This window comes from Mesoplodon densirostris, chromosome 11 (assembly GCF_025265405.1).
Source record: "Mesoplodon densirostris isolate mMesDen1 chromosome 11, mMesDen1 primary haplotype, whole genome shotgun sequence".
NCBI classification, from domain to species: Eukaryota; Metazoa; Chordata; class Mammalia; order Artiodactyla; family Ziphiidae; genus Mesoplodon; species Mesoplodon densirostris.
In genome coordinates, this window is record NC_082671.1 from 78,291,744 (window position 1) to 78,318,868 (window position 27,125).

Here is a 27,125-nt window from a genome sequence, read left to right on the forward strand (position 1 = left end):
AATCTAAGTGAGGCTTATTGTAAATATGGTAGTCATAACGGTCGGGTTGAAAATGCTTTTTAACTTTCAAAAAAATGTCTTCTTTTGTTCACTTTATGAGCAAGCGTAATACTTTGGCTAAGCCTGATATATAATTTATGACATAAGTTAAGAAGGGATAGTTAATACAAGAGTAAGAAGAGAGAGGGGAAGAAAATATGATATCCAAACATCTGAACGTGCTGTGGAAAAAAGTCAGTCCTCTAGCTGTTTGGCCCGTGCAGCCAAATATCCAAAGTGACATTGGTTTGTTTTGTCTTTTCCTCTGAATGTTTTGGTGCTGCATTTGTATACAGTATCCTGTGCGTGCTGCATAATGGAATTCCAGGCTTCCCTCTAACTCAGTAGAGCAGTGCAGGGCAGTGGTGGGAACATAGGCTCTGGGGTCCGACTCACAGAGGTGAGTCTGTGCGCTGCCACTTATAAGCTTTATAAACTTTGACTCTGGGTGACTCTATCTCTTCATCTGTAAACTGGGAATTAAGCGACATCATGTGTCTAAAGGACATAACGCAGGATCTGCGGAGTCGTGAGGCCTCAGGGGAGGTCAGCTTCTCTGGTGGCGCTGATGACGACAACGGTGGTGGGGAAAGTGACCACACACCCTGCACTGGGCCACAGCCCTGCTTTGACACATCGTTCCCCCCCATAGTCCAGTCGTCCAGGTGTTCCTCACATCCGTCCAAATTGTCTCTCCAGGGTTCTGCTTCCTTCCTTCTTCTCTTCAAACACCTCCCCTTTTTTTCCACTCGGGCTCTCTTTAGCTCTCCTGCTCCTTCCCCTGCTGAGAGAAAGACATGCTCAGCAAGCCACAGCCCTCACCATTTTCATTCCTAGTTCCTAGGGGGCATGATTCTAAAGATTTCTTTTATTTCAGCGTCTGCCAAAGAATGTTCCAAAGAAGATAGTCCCGTGGGGAAAATACGTTCTGTGAGCCATGTCCCCCTCTCAGCACTCTCAAGGCATGATGGCATTTTAAAAGTCCTGAGAAGTCCCACAGAACAGGGGTCTCCAACCCTCGGGGCGCAGACTGGCACCGCTCCGTGGCTGTTAGGAACCGGGCCGCACAGCGGGAGGTGAGCGGCGGGCGAGCTCAAGCAAAGCTTCATCTGCCGCCCCGCACCGCCCCCCATCGCTCGCACTACCGCCTGAACCGTCCCCCCACCGCAGCCTCCCCCCACCGTCTGTGGAAAAATTGTCTTCCACCAAACCGATCCCTGGTGCCAAAAAAGTTGGGGACCGCTGCTGCAGGTGAGAAATCTGCTTAAGTTTGTTTTTTAACACTGTGATTCCCAGTTGACACAGAGCCATTTTATCACATCACATAGATCAACATAGGCACTCTGCAATATCCTATTCTTTTTAAAAAATTATTTATTTTTTATTTTTTTGGCCATGCCATGTGGCATGTGGGATCCTAGTTCCCCGACCAGGGATCAAACCCGCACCCCCTGCAGTAGAAGCGGAGTCTTAACCACCGGACCGCCAGGGAAGTCCCTGCAATATCCTATCCTGACCACATGTGTTTTCACCCTGGTTCTTCTCAGGGACATCCTACTTCATACCTTTCCTGGCAAACACCCAAGGGGACATCTTATTCTCCCTTCCTTGGTTAAGGACAGATGATTGATCATGCATGCCATATTGATATGTAGAAAATCTGGCCTAAGGTGGGCAGCAGGGATCAGCAAACGTTCCCTGCAAAGGGCCAGATAGGTGGCTCTGCAGGCCAGATGGTCTCCATCATGACGACTCAGTTATGCGGAAGTAGTGTGGAAATGACCATGGAAAAAACATCAAACAGCAACATCAAAGAATAAGCCTGGCTATGTTCCCACAAAACTTTGTTTTTAAAAAACGGTGATGGGCAGGCTCTGGCTGGAGTTTGTCGGCACCTGGTCTAAAGCCATGTTGTGAAAAAATGCCTCAATCCATCACAGGAGAAAGCAGAATGGGTCGTCTGCAAAACTGAAGACATCCCCACCCTGCTTATTTTGGTGGATCAGGAGTAAGCCTTTCACGCTCCAGCAAAAAGTAAAAAGGCCAGAGGTGTTTTGTTGGAGGCCAAATTCCTAAGTCCTGGTTTTGTCCTTCTTTCTCTTTTCTTCAAGTGAACCCATGCTCCTGTCCTGTTCATAACTCTGTAGTCTGCCTGGTTGAAGTTGAAGTGCTCTATTAAATGTATTTTATGCACATGTGAACTTCAGGGTCAAGTCTTAGAGAGTCCCGTGAAGTCACAGAACTTCTTGGCAGGTCTCTTAATCTTCCTGAACTTCAGTTTCCTCATCAGTAAACTGAGAAGAATAACCTTATAGGGTTGTTGTGGGAATCACATTAATTAATATACATATAAAGGTCTTAGAACAATGCCTGGCTAATAGAAATTACTATGTAAGTGTCTCCTGTTATCATTGTAATAAATTATTTAATTTAACCTGCAAAACAATCCCATTTTACAGACTGGGTTTTGTAAATTGCCCAAGATTACACAAGAAATGAGGCAGAACCAGGATTCAAAGTCAGCTCTGTCTAATGACAAAACCCATGATATTTCCACTCAGGTACATGCCCTGCCAGATTTAAGTCATTCAAAAATACATTTTAGGAGCCCCCCTTTTATATTCCTTTTTGATTCCCAGGTCCTCTCCTATTACCTCCTTACCTGAACCCATGGCAGACATGATTAATCAATCACAGTGCCCTTCCTTCCTTCCTTCCTTCTTTCTTTCACTGCGTCTTGTGATGGCTTTAGACTCCTCAATTTGTCAGTCCTGAAAGCTCCTACCAACTGATTAGAGTTGGCATGTAAAATAAAACTTATGGGCTCTGATTTTTGGAATACTTTTCTGAAGGCCCTCCCACTTTTGCCTTTTCTTCCAAGACAGAGCTAATCCCCTTAGCCACTGCCAGGTCTTAAGACATTCTTTCCAGGTTTGACAACTGGCCCAAACTCTTTGACATTTGGTAAAACAACTCCCCATGCAAGATCTTCTGGGACCTGTTTTTAAACCTCATAGACATTTCTCTGGTCCAGATCAATTCCCTAAGCTCTCCTTTTTCTTCCTAGTCACAGGCCCTAGGACCTTTCCCCTTTGAAGCTCCAACCATCCAGGGCCTTACCTAGGGATTTCCTCTTTCCAACACTGTGAGATGACTCTCCAGCTGCATCTTTCTTGCTGTCCTGAAGACAGGCCTATGGGCCCTTAATGCTGAAGTCGCGACTATTTGTTACTACAGGGAAACTACAACACAGAAATCACTCAGCTTAGGAAAGCTTACAGAGGCTCAGGGAACATGGTTCTGGGGCTCCTTGTTGTGATGGTAAGAGAAAGGCCAGTATGAAGACCCGAGCCCTCCGCTTTTATTTATTTATTTAAAAATAAATTTATTTGTTTGTTTATTTATTTATTTTTGGCTGTGTTGGGTCTTCGTTGCTGCACGCAGGCTTTCTCTAGTTGTGGTGAGTGGGGGCTACTCATCATTGCGGTGCGCGGGCTTCTCACGTCGTGGCTTCTCTTGTTGCAGAGCATGTGCTCTAGATGCACGGGCTTCAGTAATTGTGGCACGTGGGCTCAGTAGTTGTGGCTCACGGGGTCTAGAGCACAGGATGAGTAGTTGTGGTGCATGGGCTGTTCCGTGGCATGTGGGATCTTCCCAGACCAGGGCTCGAACCCATGTCCCTTGCATTGGCAGGCGGATTCTTAACCACTGAGCCACCAGGGAAGCCCCTGCTTTTATTCTTGTAGTGGGACCATCAACCTGGCTTTACCCGCCTTGTGGCTTTTTCCTTAGTGAGGGTATGCAGACCCTTTTCTTCCTGGGATTGAAGAACAGAACAGCAAGAGCCCTTTCTTCCTCTCTCCTATTTCTCACTCATTCATTCCACACACATTTCTTGAGGCACACAGAGGTAGGTCGGCCACAGTCCCTGTCCTCTGTCATCTCATGGTCTAGTGGAGTAGACAGGCACACCCATGATATTAGAACACAGTGTTCTGTGTGCAAGGATAGGCATGGGAATGGAGATTAGGGGAGCACCCAGGCAGGGTAATCAGGTAAGGCTTCCTGAAGGAGAAGGAGGAGTCTTTAAAGCACAAGTAGCAATTTACTGGGGAAAGAGGAGGGGAAAGGGCATTCGAGGCAGAGGGGACTGAATGAACCAAAGTTCAGCGACAAGAAAAACATAGAGGGCTTCCCTGGTGGTGCAGTGGTTAAGAATCCACCTGCCAATGCAGGGGACACGGGTTTGATCCCTGGTCCGGGAAGATCCCACATGCCGCTGAGCAACTAAGCCCGTGTGCCACAACTACTGAGCCTGCGCTCTAGAGCCCGCGAGCCACAACTACTGAGCCCACGTGCCACAACTACTGAGCCCACGTGCCACAACTACTGAAGCCTGCACACTCAGAGCCCGTGCTCCGCAACAAGAGAAGCCACCGCAGTGAGAAGCCCGAGCACCACAACGAAGAGTAGCCCCACCTCGCCACAACCAGAGAAAGGCCCGCACGCAGCAACAAAGACCCAATGCAGCCAAAAATAAATAAGTAAATAAATTAATAAATTAATTTAAAAAAAGAGAAGCATAGACCTGGGTGTGAAGGACAGTGGAGGGCTGGAGACTAACTTTCAGCCAGTTCAGCTTAGATGGAAGGCGTGGCACAGAGGACCTAGGGGAATCTTAAGCTCCAATCTTAACCTTTTGTTACTGGATTTCCAGTGAAGGGCTTTAGGGAGGAAAGGAACACTCAGAGTAGTGGGGTTTTTTGTTTGCTTGTTTTTGTCTTTTTGATTGAAGTGTAATTGATTTACAATGTTATGTTAGTTTGTGGTGTACAGCAAAGTGATTCAGTTATATATATGAGCATGTGTGTGTGTGTGTGTTTGTATACACTTTTTATACACTGTATATATTCACTTTTTCAGATTCTTTTCCATTATGGTTTATTACAAGATACTGAATATAGTTCCCTGTGCTATACAGTAGGTCCTTGTTGTTTATTTTACATTATAGTAGTATGTATGTGTTAATCCCAAACTCCTAATTTATCCCTCTCCCCGCAATCCCTTTCCCCTTTGGTAACCATAAGTTTATTTTCTATGTCTGTGAGTCTGTTTCTGTTTTGTAAATAAGCTCATTTGTATCATATTTTAGATTCCACATATAAGTGGTATCATATGCTATTTGTCTTTCTCTTTCTGACTTCACTTAGTATGATAATCTCTAGGTCCATCCATGTTGCTGCAAATGGCATTATTTCATTCTTTTTTATGGCTGAGTAGTATTTCATTGTGTGTGTATGTGTTTGTGTGTGTGTATATACCACATCTTCTTTATCCATTCGTCTATCAATGGACATTTAGGTTGCTTCCATGTCTTAGCTATTGTAGATAGTGCTGCTATGAACATTGGGGTGCATGTATCTTTTCCAATTAGTTTTCTCTGGGTATATGCCCAGGATTGGGACTGCTGGATCATATAGTAACTCTTTAGTCAGTAGGATTCTACAAGACAACTGGCTTGTTTTCTTCCAAAAAAAGTTCATGAAAAATAAAAAGGCAGTGTGGTGAGGTGGGACTGATCAAGAGTAAAAGCAACTAAAGATATGACAACCAAACTATAAAAAACAATATTGGAATAATGGGGACATTTTGAATAGGGACTGCTTATCCAGTGATGTTAAATTAATGTTATTTTTCTTAGGTGTGATAATGGCATTGTGATTATATAGGAGGATGTCCTTGTTCTTAAGAGATGCACACTGAAGTATGTAGGGCTGAAGAGTCATGTGTGTGTGTATATATATATATATATATATATACATTCATATATATATATACAGAGGGAGGGAAGGAGAGAGAGAGAAAGAGAGAAAGGAAACATGGCAACGTGTTAGTAATTGGTGAATCTGGTGTAGGGTATATGAAAATTCATTCTTTCAACTTTTTGGTAGACTTTAAATGTTTCAAGTGATGAAAAGAAAAGGAAAAATCGAACAAAAAAATAAGGGTACTTGGGACTTCCCTGGCAGTCCAGTGGTTAAGACTCTGCGCGTTTTCACTGCGGGGGGCACGGGTTCCATCTTTGGTCAGGGAACTAAGATCTGCCATGCGGTGTGGCCAAAAAAAAAAAGGTACTCAACCTGCATGTATATTTCAAATTAATTTACTGTAATTATTAAACAACAAAAATAGTCACTGTGACAGCTGTACCAGTGATGGATTGGGAAAGGGGAGGGAGCAGAAATCCTAGAGGCAGGAAGTCCAGGAGGGAAGTTACTGCAGAGTTAATCAGTGAGATGAGGCAGGGTAGAAAGGAGATGGATTAAGAAACACTTAGGAGGTGAAACTGTAGGAATCAGGCATTGGTTGGATGAGGGATTGGGAGGGAGCGGTGGAAGAGGATGCTCAGAGAACACTGAGGAGGAGCTTCTGTGGGGCAGGTGCTGGTTTCAGTTGTGAACAGATGAGGTTTGAGGTGCTGTGCAGCTTCCTGGAGGAGAGGGTCATGTGTTCTATAAATCTTTTATATTATAAAAGTAGGGCCTCCCTGGTGGCGCAGTGGTTGAGAGTCCGCCTGCCGATGCAGGGGATGCGGGTTCGTGCCCCGGTCTGGGAGGATCCCATATGCCGCGGAGCGGCTGGGCCCGTGAGCCATGGCCGCTGGGCCTGCGCATCCGGAGCCTGCGCATCCGGAGCCTGTGCTCCGCAACGGGGGAGGCCACAACAGTGAGAGGCCCGCATACCACACAAAAAAAAAAAAAAAAAAAAAAAAAGTAGTTATATTATAAAAATATAAGTCTGTAAATTTTTTTTTTTTTTTTTTTTTTTTGTGGTATGCGGGCCTCTCACTGTTGTGGCCTCTCCCGTTGTGGAGCACAGGCTCCGGACGTGCAGGCTCAGCGGCCATGGCTCACGGGCCCAGCCGCTCCGCGGCATGTGGGATCTTCCCAGAATGGGGCACGAACCCGCGTCCCCTGCATCGGCAGGCGGACTCTCAACCACTGCACCACCAGGGAAGCCCTGTAAATATTTTTGAGGGTTCATATCTCCAGGCACTCATGCTGGGCATATGGCAATGAACAAAACAGACAAAATGCCCTGCCTTCAAGGAGCTTTTAGCCTATCACCAGGAGGGCAGACAATAGACCAGCGATGAAATGGGCAGTATGTTGGACGGTGGTCATTGCTGAGGAGAAGTGACATATGTGTTGCTGAGGTTAGGCGGTTTTGACTGAGTCTGGGGGACGCGAAGGAGCCAGCCACATGGATATCTGGCAGGAGTGTTCCAGGTGAAGGGACTAGCGTTCCAGGTGGAGGGAACGAGTGTAAAAGGCTCTGAGGCAGGAGAATGCCTGACAAGGAGGCCAGTGTGGTCGAGTGAGATCTTGTAGGACACTGTACAGACTTTGGCTTTTACTCTGAGAGAAATAACGAGGGCTTGGAGAATTTTAAACAGAACACAACACAACCAACTAAAAGGAGACACAGGCAGAATCATCCAGTCAAAGGATGGTGGTGATCAGGCCAGGGAGAAGGCGGTACCGGTGGTGAAGATCATGGGTATATTTTGAAGGTGGAACTGACAGGATTTGTGGTCGGTCCATCTGTGGGGAATGAGAAACAGAGGAGGGTCAAGGATAACACCAAGTTTATTTTCGCAGGAGCAATTAGAAGAATGGAGTTGCCGTTGTGCAGTTGTGGGGAGATGATGGGAGATGTGTGTTTTGGGCAAATGTCAGGAGTTCGAATCTGGATATGAGGATGCCTTCAAGTAGAGCCACCCAGTGGGCACTCGGCTTTAGGAGTCTGGAGTCCACGTGAGAGATCTGGGCTGGAGACAGTAATTTGGGAGTTGTAGGCATATAAATGGTATTTCAAGCCAGAAGAGTCCACCATTTAGAGGTTCCAGAGATGGGGAAACAGCCAAAGAGGCTGAGGATGAGCGGTCCCCAAAGGTGGTGGGGAAGCAGGCGAGTGTGGGGTCCCACAGGCTACGCACAGGACACGTGTAGAGGAGTAGAGAGCGGGCAGGTGGCCTGCACCTCCCGTGCACCTGGGCCTCGCCCGCATAGTAATGAGTCCTGTGCTGCACTTGTCGCAGGCAGGAACCATGGTAACCCAGAATATGCCCTCTCACACTCTGCTCCAGACACTCGTTTCCCTTGGCCCCAGATTTCTGCTTCTTATTCTATGTCTTCTTAAGATGTCTTGTAGCTGTTTCCTCCAGCTCTCGTCCCTGACTTCCCCCCATCACTCTCCTACCCCTTTACAGCTCTGATCCCTCTGCCAAGTCCATACCATCAGCTCCTCTCTAGAAGCTGCAAACATCTCTTGCGCACCTACTTAATCTATTAGAATGCTTTTGACGGCAAGCACTGGAAATACCAGTTTACAGCAGTTTAAACGGAACGTGCCACCGTCAGAGATGAGATCAAATTGTGAAGAGGGAGAGAAGTATGCCAATCAGGCATACTGAATCTTTATACAATTTCATATGTTTTTTAAAAAATAAATGAAACAGGGAATTCCCTGGCAGTCCAGTGGTTAGGATTCCATGCTTCCACTGCAAGGGGCCGGGGTTCTACCCCTGGTCAGGGAACTAAGATCCTGCAAGCCGTGAGGCACAACCAAAAACAAAAACAAAATAAAAAGTAAATGAAACAGGCTTTCTCTTGGAGGTACATGCTTCTCAGGGACTCCTTTCTGCCTTGTATTCTAAAAGCACCTTAGAAGGTTTCCTACAAGAATCTGCTTCAGGAATTTCCCTCCTTGGCTCACTACTGCTGTGCCTTGCAATTAGATGTGCATATCAGTTTCCTGAATCCTCTTATTTTATCTTTTTAAAAAATTTTTTATTTATTTATTTTTGGCTGCGTTGGGTCTTTGATGCTGCTCATGGGCTTTCTCTAGTTGTGGTGAGCGGGGGCTACTCTTCATTGTGGTGCACGGGCTTCTCACTGTGGTGGCTTCTCCTGTTGCGGAGCACGGGCTCCAGGTGCACGGTCTTCAGTAGTTGTGGCTCGCGGGCTCTAGAGTGCAGGCTCAGTAGTTGTGGCACACAGGCTTAGCTGCTCCGCGGCGTGTGGGATCTTCCTGGACCAGGGCTCGAATACGTGTCCCCTGCATTGGCAGGCAGATTCTCAACCACTGCGCCACCAGGGAAGCCCTTCTTATTTTATCTTAAAGAAATTTTAGAGTTGCACCATGCTGGACAGGGGAAAGACGAGCCCCCTTGCCAGATGAGTGAGCACTTACTCTTTGGCATGAGCTCAGTAGTTAGAGTAACGGAGCACTCAAGGGAGAGCAGACCAACCTCGCCTGGGAGCTGTGAAATTTCATCAACACACAGTGACATTAGTTACCTGGAGCCCACCTCACCTGCCTCTGGGGTAGCCAGAATAGCCTTTCATGAGTTTCAGAACCTGTGGTTAAAGAGCATCAGATTTGAAGTCACAGAGCCCTAATTTAAAATCCCTGTTCTACTATTTACCAGCTGTGTGATTTTGAGCAAGTTACTGACCCTCTTTGAGCCACAATTTCCTCATTTGAAAAATGGAATTAGTAATATATCCATCCCGTTCTGGCCACAGTAATATATACATCCCATTCTGCACAGGGAATGTATTTGTAAGGATTCGTTCGCAAGAAATTGAACCTCGTTACAAAGAAGTTTAAGGAAAAGAGGGGAATTGATTGGCTTGGCTGACTGGGATATACAGGGAGGAGCTGGCCTCAGGGGTTTGGAGCCCAGAGCCTTCTGGTCTCCCCCTCATTCTCTCCTGTGGTACCAGATGGTCTCTGGAAGGGAACAGACATGTGGCCAAAGACGATTCTAGGCTGACATTACCTCAAAAAGTTAGCCGAATGTATATCATCCAGAATAGTAAATGGATAAAAGGTACCTGAAACCAATCTCAGAAGAATCATAAGTAGCATGCTTTTTGACTCAATTCATTCCCAAGTGCAAGAGGGGAAAAGGAGAAGAGCCGTTGCAAATGCACTCAGAGCTCCTGGGTGTACAGTCTATATCCCGGGAAAATGAAAGGGACATTGTAGCCACTTGTTTACAGTGAGTTAAAGGCTTGAATGAAATCCCTGTTGAAGAGTTTCCCTACATCACTGCCAGCAAGTTCTCACAACACTTTGGTTCATAAAGAAACCCTGGGGTACTATGCTATCCTGCCTTCTCTGTCATGTTGCTGATTTCTAAAGGTTACTATTCCCTGTTTGCTGACGGCTGCATCCAGTCAAACGTCAAGTTCAGAAGTTCTTTTGAAGGACCGTAATTAAGAAGGATCAATTTAATTTTAAAATAAATTTTGAGTTTTCAAGACAAATTGTTATTTATGGTAAATTAGCTTGTTTGTTTGTTTGTTTTTTAAGATAAAGGAAGTCAGTTTCCAACTCCTGGAAAATGCCACAAAGAAATGAATGAATATGTGACAAAATTTAATTTTAGATTTCCAAACTAAGATGAATTTTTTCTTTCCTCCAGCAAAAATGGGTTTATTCACAATTAGCAGAGAAGTTGAGGTCTGCAACCATGGTGAGCCACGTGCAAGTTCCCTCATGGCAAGAGGAGAACACTTTTTTAGAGGGGATAAAGGAAGCTGGGAGGGCTACAAAAACAGGGTCTGTGGCTTTTCTTTTTTGAATTTTTGAATTTTATTTTATTTTATTTTTTATAATGCAGGTTCTTATTAGTCATCCATTTTATACATATTAGTGTATACATGTCAATCCCAATCTCCCAATTCATCCCACCACCCCCCACCCCCACCCCCAGCCCCCTTTCCCCGCTTGGTGTCCATACATTTGTTCTCTACATCTGTGTCTCTATTTCTGCCCTGCAGACTGGTTCATCTGTACCATTTTTCTAGGTTCCACTTATATGCGTTAATATACGATATTTGTTTTTCTCTTTCCAATTTACTTCACTCTGTGTGACAGTCTCTAGATCCATCCACGTGTCTACAAATGACCCAATTTTGTTCCTTTTTATGGCTGACTAATATTCCATTGTATATATGTACCACATCTTCTTTATCCATTCATCTGTTGATGGGCATTTAGGTTGCTTCCATGTCCTGGCTATTGTAAATAGTGCTACAAAAGGGGCTTCCCTAGGCTTCCCCGGTGGCGCAGTGGTTGAGAGTCCACCTGCCGATGCAGGGGACACGGGTTCGTGCCCCAGTCCAGGAAGATCCCACATGCTGCGGAGCGGCTGGGCCTGTGAGCCATGGCCACTGGGCCTGCACATCCGGAGCCTGTGCTCCGCAACAGGAGAGGCCACAACAGTGAGAGGCCCGCATACCACAAAAACAGAAACAAAATACAAAAAAACAAACAAAAAAAATTGGGAAAAGATTTAAACAGATACTTCCCCAGTGCATTAGTCAGGGTTCTCCAGAGAAACAGAACCAATCAGATGTATATGTATGTAGAAGAAGACTTATTATAAGGAATTGGCTCATGTGATTATGGAAACCAACAAGACTCAAGATCTGCAGGCCGAGTCAGCAAGCTGGAGACTAAAGAGAGCCAAAGGTGTAGCTCCAGTCTGAGTCTGCTGGTCTGAGAACCAGGAAAACTGCTGGTGTAGATCCAGTCTGATGGCTGGCAGGCTCAGGGCCCAGGAAGAGCATGAGTTTCAGTTTGAGTCTGAAGGTAGTAGGAAGAAGTCAATGTCCCACTTCAAAGGCAGTCAAACCAGAGAAATTATCTTACTCAGGGGAAGGTCAGCTTTTTTGTTCTGTCTAGAACTTCAACTAGTTGGATGAGGCCCACCCACATTAGAGAGGGCAAGCTGTGTTCCTTACACTACTGCTTTAACATTAATCTCATCCAAAAACATCCTTGCAGGAACACCCAGAATAGTATTTGACCAACTATTATGGCTCCATCAAGTTGATACATAAAATTAACCATCCCAATGATATTAAACCATCATGAAATACACATATTAGAACAGCTAAAATAAAATACCAAGTGCTGACAAGAATGCTGAGCAACTGGACTTTTCTTCCATTGCTGGTAGGAATGCAAAATGATAAAAGCCACTCCAGAAAACAGATGGGCAAATTTCTTATAAGCACACATCTACCAAATGACCTAGCAACCCCACTTCTAGGTCTTTACCACAGAGAACTAAAAACTTAAAATCATGCAAAAACCTCTAAACAAGTGTTTACAGATGCTTTATTCATAATCAAAAAACACTGGAAAGAGCTCAGATGTCCTTCAATGGGTGAATGGATAAATAAACTGTGATACATCCTTGCAATGGAACGCTATTCAGCAATAAAAAGGAACAAATTATTGATTCATGCAACGGCAAGTATCAATCCCAGATGCATCATGCTAAGCAAAAGAAGAGAGTCTTTAAAGATTGTATACCGTGTGAATCCATTTACACGACATTCTAGAAATGACAAAACTATAGGCACAGAGAATACATCAGTGGTTGCCGGGAGTTAGGTGTCAAGTTGGGTTTGCCTGCAAAAGGGCAGCACAAGAGAATTTTTTGGAGGTGTTGGAATTGTTCTTTTTCTCATTTGTTGTGATTATCACAGGAATTTATGCATGTGTTAAGATTCATGGAACAATACAAGCAGAAAAGCGAATTCTACTATATGTAAAAATTTAAACATTTAAAAATCAACAAGTCAAGGAACTTCCCTGGTGGACCAGTGGTTAAGACTCTGAACTTCCACTGCAGGGAGCATGGGTTTGATCCCTGGTCGAGGAACTAGGATCCCACATGCTGCACGGCTACAAAAAAAAAAAAGAAAATCAAGTCATATTTTGAAGCTGACCTGTTAATATGCAATTAATCAATTACATGTGTCACAGGAAGTCTCTTAAAAAAAAGGTATACTGAATATTTGTTATACGTCACCATTTGTGTCTCCCTGAGTGAAGCACTCTTTCTAATTATGGAAGTTCACAAGAGGAAATTTGTGGAAATCCAGGACACTATAAAGAAATTACCTTGTCAACATGTCTCAAATGTCTTGGCAGAAAAATAGTTCTCCTAAGGCCAATTTTTTTTTTTTTTTTTTTTTTTTTTTTTTTTTGCGGTATGCGGGCCTCTCACTGTTGTGGCCTCCCCCGTTGCGGAGCACAGGCTCCGGACGCGCAGGCTCCGGACGCGCAGGCTCAGCGGCCATGGCTCACGGGCCCAGCCGCTCCGCGGCATATGGGATCCTCCCAGACCGGGGCACGAACCCGCATCCCCTGCATCGGCAGGCGGACTCTCAACCACTTGCGCCACCAGGGAGGCCCAAGGCCAATTCTTTATTCTCTAAAGAAGTAGTTGCCTCTTCTGTTAAAAGAAGTTGTCCCTGGGACTTCCCTGGTGTCCAGTGGTTAAGACTACAAAAAGCCACAGCACAAACCTGGCAAATCTTCCCAAAGCAGCAGTTTTTCTAGATGGTAAAACATTAAAAACATGACTTTTCTATGACATATTAACCCAGATGTCAGTTGAATCAACCTACCCCAAGGATTCTGTAACCTTTAACCTGGGATGCACAGACCCTCAAAGTGTCCATGGATACATTTCATTTTCTCATGCACTTAGATGAGAAAAAATTTGAGTATTTCCTTCATTTGTGAATATAGGAAACAAACCACAGAAGTAACTGTAGTACCTGTGACATCATCATCAGTGTAAATCAGATACTTTCATGTTACATTACAGTTGTTACAAATATCTCACATTTTTAAAAGCTCATTACTACTTAAAGTTACAGTAAGTATTATACCTGCTAATAGCCCTTGTTATTTAATAAAGAAGCATGTTTAATGCTATAGGTATCACAAATTTGTTTTTTCCCCCAATATTCTGATAATTTTCTTTTTAAAAAAATTTTGTAATTGGTTTTCTTTATAATACAATATATCTTTTAAGCTTTTAAAAACATAATTCTGGGAAGAAGTCTATGGGATTCACCAGACTTCCAAGATACTTATGTCAAAAAAAGGTTAAGATTCCTGCCATCTGCCATAGATTTGGAGATTCAAATGCAATTAACTCACAATTAACTCACCTTTCCTCCATCCAATATTCCCTCCAAACTTTGTACCAATTCTTGATGACTTCCATTCTCATGTCCAGTGCCCACAGAACTTTCTAGCTCAGTTGTTTCTCTCCCCTGTCCTCCAGGTCCGAAATAAAGAACATTGCCCCGTTCCCTTGATTTCCCTCAAACACAGCAACATGTGTCTTTAGATCCAGAGGGGAAAGCACTGTAGAGGTAGTGTGGGGATTAGAAGGTGCAGGGCATGGCAGAGACTGTGGACTGCATATTGGAAATTCCAGTTCTTTGAAAGTCCCTAGGGCTCATCTGCACAGGGAAAGAAATTCTCTTGGGCGACTGGCAGCTCCTGTCCTGTGATCTTTCTCCTCCTTACACGCTGTTCTTCTTGGGCTGCTGCCAAACCTGGGGATTCCAGCTCATCATTTACTCGACCCAGTTAGCTTTCTCCTGATCTCACCCCTATCCATCACATCTGTGTATAGAAGACCTTGATTTCATAAAGAAGAGTTTTCTCCCTGAGAGGAGCTCTTCCGACAATGAAGGGACTATTTTTTTCCCCTATATTTATGTACAGTTTACATGAACTTGAAGGTAAAACAAGAAACTTGTAAGATATTTTGAACTCACTGGGGATGACTTTGGAGTGTCCGCTCTCCTTTATCATCAGAATTTCTGTGGGAATGTTTGAAAAACATTGCTTTAGGGCTTTAAGGAAGACAAAGGCTGATGAAGGGGGTTACATGCATTTAAAAGAAAATCCAGGGATTTCTCTGGTGGCGCCGTGGTTAAGAATCCGCCTGCCAATGCTGGGGACACAGGTTCAATCCCTGGTCCGGGAAGATCCCACATGCTGCCGAGCAGCTAAGCCCGTGTGCCACAACTACTGAGCCTGCGCTCTAGAGCCTGCAAGCCACAAATACTGAGCCACGCGCCACAACTACTGAAGCCTGCGTGCTCTAGAGCCCATGAGCCACAACTACTGAGCCTGCAAGCCACAACTACTAAACCTGCACACCTAGAGCCCGTGCTCCACAACAAGGGAAGCCACCGCAATGAGAAGCCCGCACACCACACAAAGAGTAGCCCCCACTCGCTGCAACTAGAGAAAGCCCACGTGCAGCAATGAAGATGCAACACAGCCAATAAATAAATAAATAAATAAAATCCATATTCCTTTACAGACCCCACAGTTTGTCTCCAGCCTCTTCTAGCCAGTCTCTCCCTTAGTCCACTCTGTTCCAGCCTTATTGAACCTCTTGCGCTACTTAGAATCATCAGCCCCGGGGCCTTTGCACTTGCTGTTCCCTTTGCCTGGGATGCTCTTCTGCATTCTCCCCACTGGCTCCTGCCCTTTCTTCTGATCAAATGTCATCTCCTCAGTGAGGTGTTTCCTGATTTCTCACCAAGAGGCCTCCCAGTCTCTATTCATCTTTATCCCAGCACTTCTGTTTTTTACTTCGTATCACTTAACCATAATCTAGTTGTTTTACTTGTTACATTTTAATATCTGTTTTCTCTACTGAAAGCAGCTCCATGATGATAGGGACTGAGACTGATTTGTGCATTGCTGCATCCCCAGTACATAGCACAGTGCTGGGCTTTTAGTAGGATCTCAATAAATATTTACTGAATGATGTGTAAAATGTGCCCCTCTCAGGATGGTTCTGTTTTCACAAGGGATTACTGAAGATGTAGAAGCTTCCTTATCGAAGGAATGAAGTTATGATAGCAGGAAAAAAAGGCACAGGACTGATATTTTACATCAAGGAAAACTTCTTATGTGACATTTCTTCCAGTTAGTGCCATCTGATCTGCTAACCTAGAGGGCTGACAGGGCAGTTTTTGGAGAAGGTAATAGATTATGCTTTGGGAGTCCTTTGTACGTTTTGTACAGCCAGAGAAATCAATTTGAAGAGGTGAGCGCTGAATTCAAGAAATATTTAGTTCAAAATTCTAGATTCAGAACAGTTAAGAATGATTGCAAAATTTTCCACATAGCAAATGGTCAAAGATGTAGTCCTTAATCATTGTATTATGACTTTTGGGTTGATTGTCTTTTAAAAATAATTTTTATTCTTTAATCCACAGGTCACAGTTTTTATCCACATGAACACACATGGCTTTGTTACGAAAAAGTAAGATTACAAACTTTTAAAAATTATGATTAAAAATAGATATTTTGGAGGACTGTTTTGATGCTGAATCTTATTCATTTTCTTTTTTTTAATCTTCTTTGGTTTTCATGGATAGTTTTCCCACAGACACTTGTTGGCATCATCATATGAGGATGATTTCCGTAGAAAGTTGTTGAGTGTTTTGTTCATGAGAGGGGCCAGATGTTTCCGTAAAAGTTGCAAATATTATTTGTTTTCTCATTTTAAATAAGTATTCATGTTCCTGCCTAATTTAGTGTTTGTAATTTCGTATTTCTTATTCTTAAAGATTCACTTCAAATTATGTAATCTTCAGACCCCATCAAAACCTGGACTTGCCTCTGATTTTATATCCAGTTGTTTGTGAATCTAGGGGAAAATAATTACCTAATTGTGTTAGTTACCCTCAGAATAGAGTTGCCCAATGTGGCAGATGAAAAGACAAGATATCCAGTTAGATTTGAATTTCTAATAAACTATGAATAATTTTTTAGTATAAGTATATCCCCAATATTGCATGGGACATACTTATATTAAAAAAGGGTCAGATGATAGTAGACATTAGGCTGCTTCCTCAAAGTGGCTGTGGGAAGTGAATGTTAATCAGTTGTATCGATAAACTACAGAACTTTGTCCCTTGTCTTCTGTTTCTCTATAGTTTTGTTTTAAACTGAGTATAGTATCTGGTTGTCTGTGGCTGAATCTGATAACCCAGAAAGGCAGAGAGGAGATGGATGTCAGCAAGGCAGAACCATTGAGCCTCAGGACATAGCTCTGGAAGGCATCCGTGGAGATTGTCCAGCTCCTTCCTTTTACAGATGTAAAGACAAAGGCCTAGGGGCCAGAAAATAGATCAGTATGAGGCAAATAAGTATAAATATCTTAACACAAAAAAATAGTAAATAATAATACAAAACAATTTTAAAGTCTGTATTGGGCTTACATTGCCTTTGGTAGCTCTCAAAACACCCATGCAAGGTAATGGTTATTATTACAATCCCCATTTAGCAGATGAGCAGACTGAGGCTCAGAGAGGTTAAGTAACCTGTCCAAGGCCACACAGCTAGTAGGTGGTAAAATGAGATTTGAGTCTGACTTCAAATCCCAGCCCTTTCCCCTTCTACCAATGTTTACTAAACTGCAGGCATTTGTGTACCGCATATGGCAGTGTACCACTTTCTCAACTTTTCATCATCTGCGTTCCTTCTGTTCTGTGCATGACTTACTATTTTCTTTAAATTGACTCATTTAAAAAATTATAAGTGTATCTTGTAATAGAAAGTGTATATCCTTACTATAAGTAGAGTAACAGTTATGTCTCAAAAGAAGGTGATTGTACAAATATATATGGTTAGAGTAGTGTTATTCAGTTCTGGGTAGCTTTTGTTACCTGCCTGCATATGAAATTAGGACTGATTTCTCACTGTGATTTAATGTTACTCAATGCTATGAACACAAGCCTCCTAAGTCATCCCATGTACAACCAGTGGTGTATGGCTCCATACTTAGGAAAACACTGTCCAACACCATTCTAGTTCTCAGTAGATCCTAAGGGCAAGCATCACTGTTCTGGAAAGGATGGCCCTGGAGGCTTAGACTGGGAAGAGGTATTGGGATCTTCTAACCTCTTACTCAGGGCAAGAGTTTTATGTACATCATCCTTGACCAGTGGTAGAACTAACTGAGAAGCAGCTGTTATAATGACTAAGAACATGTATTCATAATAAGCACTGGCTCATCCTAAGTGTTATATAAATGTTGGCTATTATTTGAAACAAAGTATTCCTGCACAGAAAGTGGCTCCAGAGGCAGCACCATGCAATCATCAAGGTTACAGCTTCTGCAATCAGACTGCCTGGGTTTAGCCCTTAAACTACATCTGTGTATCCTTGAGTATCAGCAGTATCACAGATTAACTCTTGACTCCATGTGCTACCTGCTTAGAGGAAGGTTCCAGGCCTCCAGTCCTGTGTATGTCAGGGAGAGCGTCTGTTCCCACTGGCTATTCTAAACTTATTCCACAATTTCAGTTTGATAGGTTATACTTGAACCTGTTTCTGTTTTTATTTCAGTTAACCAGGTGTTGCTGTTCCTTTTGATTGTGACCATCTGTGGGATTCTGTATAAGAAAGTTCATAGGGGGACTGTGCTCAGGAACGAAACAGGTATGCAAAGTGACATAAGCCAGTCACAAAAAGTCAAATACTCTGTGATTCCACCAACATGAGGTACTTAGAGTAGCCAAATTCATAGAGACAGAAAGCATAGTGATGACTGCGGGGGGCTGGGTGGGGGGAGGGGAAAGGGGAGTTATTGTTTAATGGGTATAGAGTTTCAGTTTTACAAAATGAAAAGCGTTAGGGGGATGGATGACAGTGATGATTGTACAACAGTGCGAATGTATTTAATACCACTGAACTGTACACTTGAAAATGGTTAAGATGGTAAATTTTATGTTGCGTATTTTACCACAAAGAAAAAATATATTTAAAAAAAGAAGAATGGAGCAGGCAGGCAGGCATGTGGTCCATCAAGATGAGATACCTAAGAACACAGTTTGAGTCCTTCCAATAGCTGGGTTCAGAGAGAAACAAAAGTTCAGTCAGCTTCCAAGTACCTGCTTTTAGAATATCCACCCAAGGCCAGATTTTCAGTTGTGTTCTAGAATGATCAGTACTATTCAAACTTAGCACATATCAGAATCACACAGAGGGCTTGTTCAAACACAGCCCTGGCGCCAGGTTTTGAATCAGTAGTTTGGGGGTGGGGCTGAGAATTTGCATTTCTGATGAACTCCCAGTTGATGCTGAGGCTGTTGGTTTCGGACCTCGCTCTGAGTGGCCTGTTCTGCATCCATCCTTTTGGAGTCTTTCAATAATTTCGCTTATGAGCAAAATCGCTGCATTGACCATATGTCCTCCTCCAGCTGCACTGGGGAGCCCAGTTTCCCTCTTCAGGGGTGAATTGCATGGGATGGAACCTCACTTCTCCAAACATACAAAGCCAACACACAAAAATTAAGTAGCACCAGTAGTGTTTTATTTTTCATTAGTTTACTGTTTTATATCAGCAAAATGAATATACTCATTTATGGAAAATACAAAGGAAAAATATTACCTGTAGCTGTATCAGCCAAAGACAAATACAATTAATATTTTGGTGCATTATATACATTCATATTCACAATTTTTTTTTAAGCCAGAGGCTTAGGCACTGGACACACTACAAGGAACAAAATAACGTCCCTGCTCTCACAAAGCTGACTTTTTTTTTTTTTTTTTTTTTTTTTTTTTGCGGTATGCGGGCCTCTCACTGTTGTGGCCTCCCCCGTTGCGGAGCACAGGCTCCGGACGCGCAGGCTCCGGACGCGCAGGCTCAGCGGCCATGGCTCACGGGCCCAGCCGCTCCGCGGCATATGGGATCCTCCCAGACCGGGGCACGAACCTGTATCCCCTGCATCGGCAGGCGGACTCTCAACCACTTGCGCCACCAGGGAGGCCCTGACTTTTTCAATATAAAAAAATTCATAAGGGCTTCCCTGGAGGTGAGTGGTTAAGAATCCACCTGCCAATGCAGGGGACACGGGTTCAAGCCCTGGTCCGGGAAGATCCCACGTGCCGCGGAGCAACTAAGCCTGTGCGCCACAACTACGGAGCCCACGTGCCTAGAGCCCGTGCCCCGCAACAAGAGAAGCCACCACAATGCGAAGCCCGCCACCACAAGGAAGAGTAGCCCCCGCTCACCTCAACCAGAGAAAAGCCTGCGTGCAGCAACAAAGACCCAACATAGCCAAAAATTAATTAATTAGTTAATTAATTAAAAATTCATAAAAAATTAAAAATATGTATAATCAGGTCTAGATGAACATTAGGAGCCTCTGGAAAGTGAATGATTTCCATACAGAGATATGTATGCAGATGTTTATAGGGCATTATTGATAGTAGCCCCAAACTGGAAGCAATCCACATGTGAATCAAGTAGTGAATATATAAAATGTGTTATATCCATGCAATGGAGTACTTTTCAACAATAAAAAGGAACAAACCACTAATACATGATACAATATGAATAAACCTCACACACATACTAAATGAAAGAAGCTAGACCAAAAACACCATATGTTGTATGATTCCATTTAAAGGAAATTTCTAGGAAAGGCAAATCTATGGAGACAGAAAAACAGATCAGTGGTTGCCTGGGGCTGGGAGTGGGAGTGGCTTGACTGCAACCCAGCTGAAGGGAAATTTTCTGGTGATGAAAATGTTCTAAAATGGGATAAATTTACTAAATATCATTGAACTATGTACTTACAGTAGGTAAATTTAAAGAAATCTATATTAGTCTGCCTGGGCTGCCATAACAAAATACCACAGACTGGGTAGCTTAAACAACAGACATTAATTTTCTCACAGTTCTGGAGGCTGGAAGGCCAAGATCAAGGTGCCGGCAGGGCTGGTTTGTCCTGCAGAGGAACGCCTTCTCTCTGTGTCCTCACATGGCCTGGTGTCTTTTCCTCTTCTTATAAGGACGCTAGCCATATGGAGTTAAAGGTGGGCCTCATTTAACCTAACTGCCTCTTTAAAGGCCCGATCTCCAAATACAGTCACATTCTGAGGAACTGGGGGTTAGAGCTTCAACATATGAATTTTAGGGGTATGCAATTAAGTCCATAGCAGTATGTAACTAATGACTCAGTAAATTGTTTTGAGAAAGGTCGAGAGAGAGAGAGAGAGAGAGAGAGAGAGAGAGAGAAAGAGAGAGGAGGTCATACAAGGTCAAATGTTGTCTGAACTTTGAGCTTGTTACTCCTCATGTTTTACTTCCTGCCCATAAACCAACACATTCAGTCGGCTGATCGCATTGCAAATTCCTCTCTCCATGGAAAGAAATGTGTTGCTTTTATAATAGCTGTTAAAAGAACTGTGAGGAAATGCACATCCTGACTAACTGGCTATATATTTATATATGATAAAGTGTTTTCGCCACATGAATGGATCCAGTAGCACCTTTTTATCCCACACAGTGTCAAAATTTTACAAAAGAGAGAGAATCAGTGTTACGAGATACCACTCAAAAGAACATAGTTGGCATGGAAAGATGGATGTCCGTGGTATGTAAGTGGAAAAAGCAGGTTACAGAAGACTATGAAAAGTATGATTGCATTTGTGTTTTTTTTCAGTTTAAAAATTTTTTAGTTTGTTTCAAAGTTAAACCCAAGACACGTTGACTTCGTAGGAAATCCACTGAGAAAGGTTTTTCTAGGCTGAGCACCTCTTTCCCTTTAGTCTCCCCCAGCAGAGCATGCACATGTTACTTTCATTTTATAATCACTGCTGTCCCACCACTATACCAAGATCACCTAAACTGTGTGCGTAGTATTCTGAATGTTCTTAGTTATACCCTGATTTCACTAACCGCAAAAGATTTTCTGGGATACCCTGTCACTTGAATTCTTTGGCTACTTTTGAAGATGAAGTCCCAAGAACTCTTAAATGATTCTCCTTTGGGGCGGGGAGGGTGGTATTTTGGTTTTAAAATAATACATCAAATTTCATGTAATATTTATATAATATGTAGTATGTGCTTTTGTATGTACATTAAGAAGGGTTTGAGAGGCACATACCACACTGGTAACCTTTGGAATGTGGGCTGAGAGGTCTGCAGAAAACAATCACCATTTGGATACTCTTCTGTTTGACTGGAATTTTTCAAGAAGTGCATGTTAATATTTTATAGACTTTATTTTTTAGAGCAGTTTTAGTTTCACAGCAAAACTGAGCAGAAGGTACAGAGATTTCCCCCATACCCCTTTCCACCACAAACACACACACGCACGCACACACACGTGCACACGCACACACTCACATGCACATGCTCACACACACACACACACACACACAGCCTCCCCCACTATTAACATCCTGTACCAGAGTGGTACATGTGTTACAATCCGTGGACCTATGTTAACACATCATTTTCACTAGTGTCCATAGTTAATTTTTTTTTTTTGGCCGTGCTGCGCAGCATGCAGGATCTTAGTTCCCTGACCAGGAATCAAACCCGTGTCCCCTGCAGTGGAAGCAGGGAGTTCTAACCACTGGACCACCAGGGAATTTCCACCAGTGTCCATAGTTTACATTAGGGTTCACCCCTGGTGTTGTACATTTTATGGGTTTTGAGAAATTTATAAGGATATTTATCTATCCTTATAGAATACAGAATAGTTTCAGTGCCCTAAAAATCCTCTGTACCTCACCTATTCCATATTAATCTTCACAACTTTTAAAACATTAATTCAAAGAACTAGTGTCATAACGTGAAGTCCAGAGGCCCTGGGAAGTCAGGTACTGAAGAAAAACATGGTACCACTCTATGTAATCTCCTGATAGTGACATTCCATGGAATCTCCTGACAATTTCCTTGCAATCAGCATGCTGGTGATTCACTCTTGGCCCATTTGGGGTGCAGCAAGTTTATATGTTTGGCTAAAATAGTTCTAATTTGAAATGGGATTCAGAGATTTGGCCCTGGGAGTGCAGACATTTCACCTCTTCTAGAAATGGACACTGTTTGATAAGAGTTACTTGTGAGAAGGGTCTAAAGCAATATAATAAATTTCTAGTCCATATGCCATTATTATATGAGATTTTTATGGGCACCAAATGGCTTCTCATAACAAACCTTTTAATGGTCTGGCTCAGGCAGCATTTGGTATAACAGCTCCAAGTAGTACAATGGCTGATTCCCAAAGATCTGCTAGGATGGGGCATTGGTGAAGAATTACAGGTGAAAAATCTTCCCACCCTTCCTCCAATGTGCCTTCATCTATCATTCTGTCCAGGGGAGACTTCTAGGCAGAGAGCAGTATTTTTGGCTTAGGTTAGCTCCCAGATTCTCTGACTGGCAGAGGCTCTTAAGCAGTATGGTGGTGTGATGTGTCTGCAGCAGAGCTGTAAACTCAGGGTTTGACCTTCTCTTGGGGTGCTCTTCTTTCATGGGGATGTGTTCCTCCAAACCTCATTCTGCGCATGGCCTGATGAAGGGCTCTATCTGAGCCTGACAGCCAGGTACTGCCCCAGGTTTTCAACCCTTCCCTCTTTCTTTGCCCCTAAGAGTCACCCATGAATTTTTCCTCTAGGGCCCTGTTCTCTAAGGCCAATGCATCATATCTGTTTAGTTGATTTCAGCAAACTTTCATTAAGTGCTTGCTAGGTGCCAGACTCAGTGGGGATAATACAATGAGCTTACAGTCTAGTATAGGAGACATACACATGAATAGATTCTTCCCATGCAGTGTGGTAAGTGCTCAAATAGAGGTTTCTAATGAATTCACCCAGCCAGCCAGCCAGCCAACCATCCAAAATGTATTGAGAATCTACCATGTTCCAGCACTGGGCTAGCTGAAGAGGAAACAGAGGTGAACAAGATACTGTCCCAGCCTTCACAGAGCTCCTAGTGTTACAGGAAAGGAAAGACATGCTACCAAATAAATTGCAGTGCAGCTGGTAAATCCACCCACAAGCAAGGACTGAGTGAGCATGGGTGAGGGCTGAACTAATTTGTGTTAGTGAGCTGTTAAAGGCTTCCTGGGGGCTCCAATGTCTATACTGCACTTGGAATGAATATGTAATAGTTAGACATGCAGGAGGGGATGAAAATAATATTCCAGACATCAGAAACAGCCTGTGAAAAGGCATTGAGATAAGGGACAACATGGTGCCAGTATTCAGGGAACTGCTAGTATTTTTGCAACGCTGGAATAGAAGTAGACAAGGCTAGAGAAGTGAACAGGGACTGGATCCACGTGTGCCAGGAATGGAATGTGGCTCTATCCTATAGCAACCACGGGAGAACTTTAAACAATGAAGAAACATAGTCAAATTTTCATTTAGGCAGATCACTTAGATGCCTGCAGGTACCATATGATTAGGCAACATACCACACGATTAGGGGACCTCCCCAAGATGACAGTTTAGTCCAAAAGGAACAGTCCCTTAAGAAATTTTTTCTTCTCTTTATAAAAGCAACCTGTAATTACTTTGGAGAATGTGGAAAGTACAAGAAACACAAATAAGGAAATTAAAATTACTCATAATTCTATAAATAGACATAGATCCATTTGCAAATATGCATGTGTCAAATTGGGATCAAATACTGGAAAGGATTTTGTGTTCTCTTCCCCCGACCCTTAACATTATATTATGAGCATTATCTCATGCCAGCAAATATACTGTGAAAAATTATTGTAGTGGTGGAAATTTCACTTGCGGAGGAAGGTGGTAGAAGAGATGTAGGAGATAAAGAGGGAGGCCTTTCAATATTTCTTAAATTATACAAAGCAGAGTATCTGGTAGTTAGTTTCATACACGTTTGTTGGATTAAATATCAGTTAAAACTACCCTGGGTCTGAATAATAGAGATTTTGCAAAAAGACATCTGTAAAGAAAGAGAGAGCTTTAAGTAAAAATCAGATATCTGTTTGATAGTGAATAGTCTACATACTGATAATTATTATTCTTCATACCTAAAAGTTGTGTTGTGGTACCAAAATATGATGTTATGACATTAGTGTTTTATATCATAGCCAAGGATCAGAAGAATAATCAATTATTCATCTTATGCATTAGTCATACTTTTTCATTTATCTCCTTTTTTTGCCATCAACTTTTGACTCCCTCAACAAGAGGGTGGATAACAGAAAGCAAGATCACAAACAGTATATTTTATAGCAATGTAGGCAAGGTAAATATTCCAATTCAGACAAGAGTTGAAGAATGTTGAATCAAATGAGGCTTTTCAGTTCTTCACATATTTTTCAACTGTGTGTATGTGTTAGGCTATCTGATTGGCTTCTTTAAGAGAGCTCCAAAATAATAGTGACTTAAGCAAAATAGAAGTTTATTTTCTCTCTCAAGTGAAAATCTGATGTGTCAGTTCCATAATCATCCAGATCAGGATCCTTTCTATCTTATAGTTTCGGTGTCCTCAAGAGGCAGCTTCCATCTCATGGTCCAAGATGGCTGCTCTAACTCCTATCATCATATCAACATTCCAGGCAAAGGGAAGGGGGAAGAGAAAAGGGGAGGGTAAGCATATTCCTTGTAAAGGCAAACTCAGGTGTTGCACATATACTGGCACTAACATCCCATTGGTCAGCACTTGATCACACAGAGCTTCAAGGGAGTCTGGAAAAATATTCTTAGCAGTTGGCTATGTGCCAGCTAAAGTTCCAATGTTGTATTTCTAAGAGAAGAAGGAGACACTGGATATTGGATTATTATCGGCAATCTCTTCCCCACTATGCTATCCTTCCCCCTGGAGTGTGGAAGACAAGTCAGACTGTGAAATTCCTTCATGTTCCAAGACTCTGATTTTGATGTTTCCAGATGATGACTCTGAGACTCCTGAGGATATGGAAGATGAGATTCCAGTGGTGATTTGTGCAGCAGCAGGGAGGATGGGTGCGGCTATGGCTGCCATCAACAGCATCTACAGCAACACTGATGCCAACATTTTGTTCTATGTAGTTGGACTCCGGAACACTCTGTCCAGAATACGGTAATCCGTGTACTATAGACTTTGGAGGTGTTTGTTTGTTTGTTTGTTTGTTTGCGGTACGCGGGCCTCTCACTGTTGTGGCCTCTCCCATTGCGGAGCACAGGCTCCGGACGCGCAGGCTCAGCGGCCATGGCTCACGGGCCTAGCCGCTCCGCGGCATGTGGGATCTTCCCAGACCGGGGCACGAACCCGTGTCCCCTGCATCGGCAGGCGGACTCTCAACCACTGCGTCACCAGGGAAGCCCGACTTTGGAGTTTTCTACTTTCTTTTAATTGTCCTTGTCTTTCTTTACATGGATTCCCTTCTTTCTTTGGTTTGATAAATGTCCTTCAAATTAATGAGGGAACGACCTGAGGTTTACTTGATGGCCTGACAAACGTGTTCCTAGCTAAGGAAATTTTAGCAAAGCCTCATTAATCTGGTAGGGCAATGCATCATTCTGCAGAAGTGAATTATCTAATGAATGAAGGAAACCCAATCCTTAAGCAGTTTATATGAGTCTTTCTTTCTAAAAGTTTCTCTTTTCTCTGCTTTCTTAACCTGAGAGACTATTAATATAATATAATAATTTAATATGGCTCAGAATCATCACTAATTATAATTTTTAAACTTCAAAGTGGTCTCTTTCCTATCACACACCATACTAAAACATAAATTGGAGTTGGATTTAAAAGAAATAAACAGGAAATAAAATTCTAAATGTCTTACTAAACTGTGGGATAATTGTATAATTTTGGTATGGAGAGTGACTCCTTGAGCCCAAGGGAAAAAACTGACAGATTTGACTGCTAATATTTAAAAAGTTTCAACTGGTGAAAAACACTGAGTGAAACTGATCACACAACAGATTAGGCAAGATATTTTCAGCATGTATTATAGACAATGGTTTACTATTCAAAATGTATAAAGAATTCTTACCAAAAAAATTCAAAAAGATGAGCATATAGTAGAAAAATGAGCACAGAGTACAGACAATTCACAGAAAAAAACACTATAAATGGCCAGCAAACACGAAAAGGCATTCCATGTTACTAATAGGGAAACACAAATTAAAACAATGGCATGTAACTGCTCTCATCAGGATGGTAAAAACTAAATAGGACAACACCATCCTGTGCAGGAAAATGGACATGCTTATTCCTTGTTTACACAATGTACACTTCATAAATTGGTAAAGCAATTTTGGGAGGGCAGTATGGCAATATCTAATCAAATGGTATATGCTTATATAGTTTGACTCACCATTCCATTTCAACAGCTGGGAATCTGTGCTGCGGAAATTCTAGTACATATGACGAAAATATATGTACAATAATGTTAATTTCGGCATTA

The 27,125-nt window shown here is 42.8% G+C and overlaps 1 protein-coding gene across 7 annotated transcripts in view; it reads left to right on the forward strand.

Annotated features, from left to right (window-relative positions):
- GLT8D2 (glycosyltransferase 8 domain containing 2) overlaps nt 1–27,125 on the forward strand; it is a 51,891-nt gene that overhangs the window by 8,254 nt on the left and 16,512 nt on the right. For 6 of the 7 annotated variants that reach the window (XM_060111966.1, XM_060111960.1, XM_060111967.1 and 3 more), the window contains 3 exons: nt 16,170–16,216; nt 18,307–18,399; nt 25,621–25,792. In XM_060111966.1, the coding sequence (XP_059967949.1) occupies nt 16,198–16,216; nt 18,307–18,399; nt 25,621–25,792 (284 nt within the window). In that variant the 5' untranslated portion in view covers nt 16,170–16,197. Of the gene's footprint in view, nt 1–916; nt 1,291–16,169; nt 16,217–18,306; nt 18,400–25,620; nt 25,793–27,125 lie in introns of all 7 variants that reach the window. The other variant, XM_060111962.1, reaches the window with a different exon arrangement.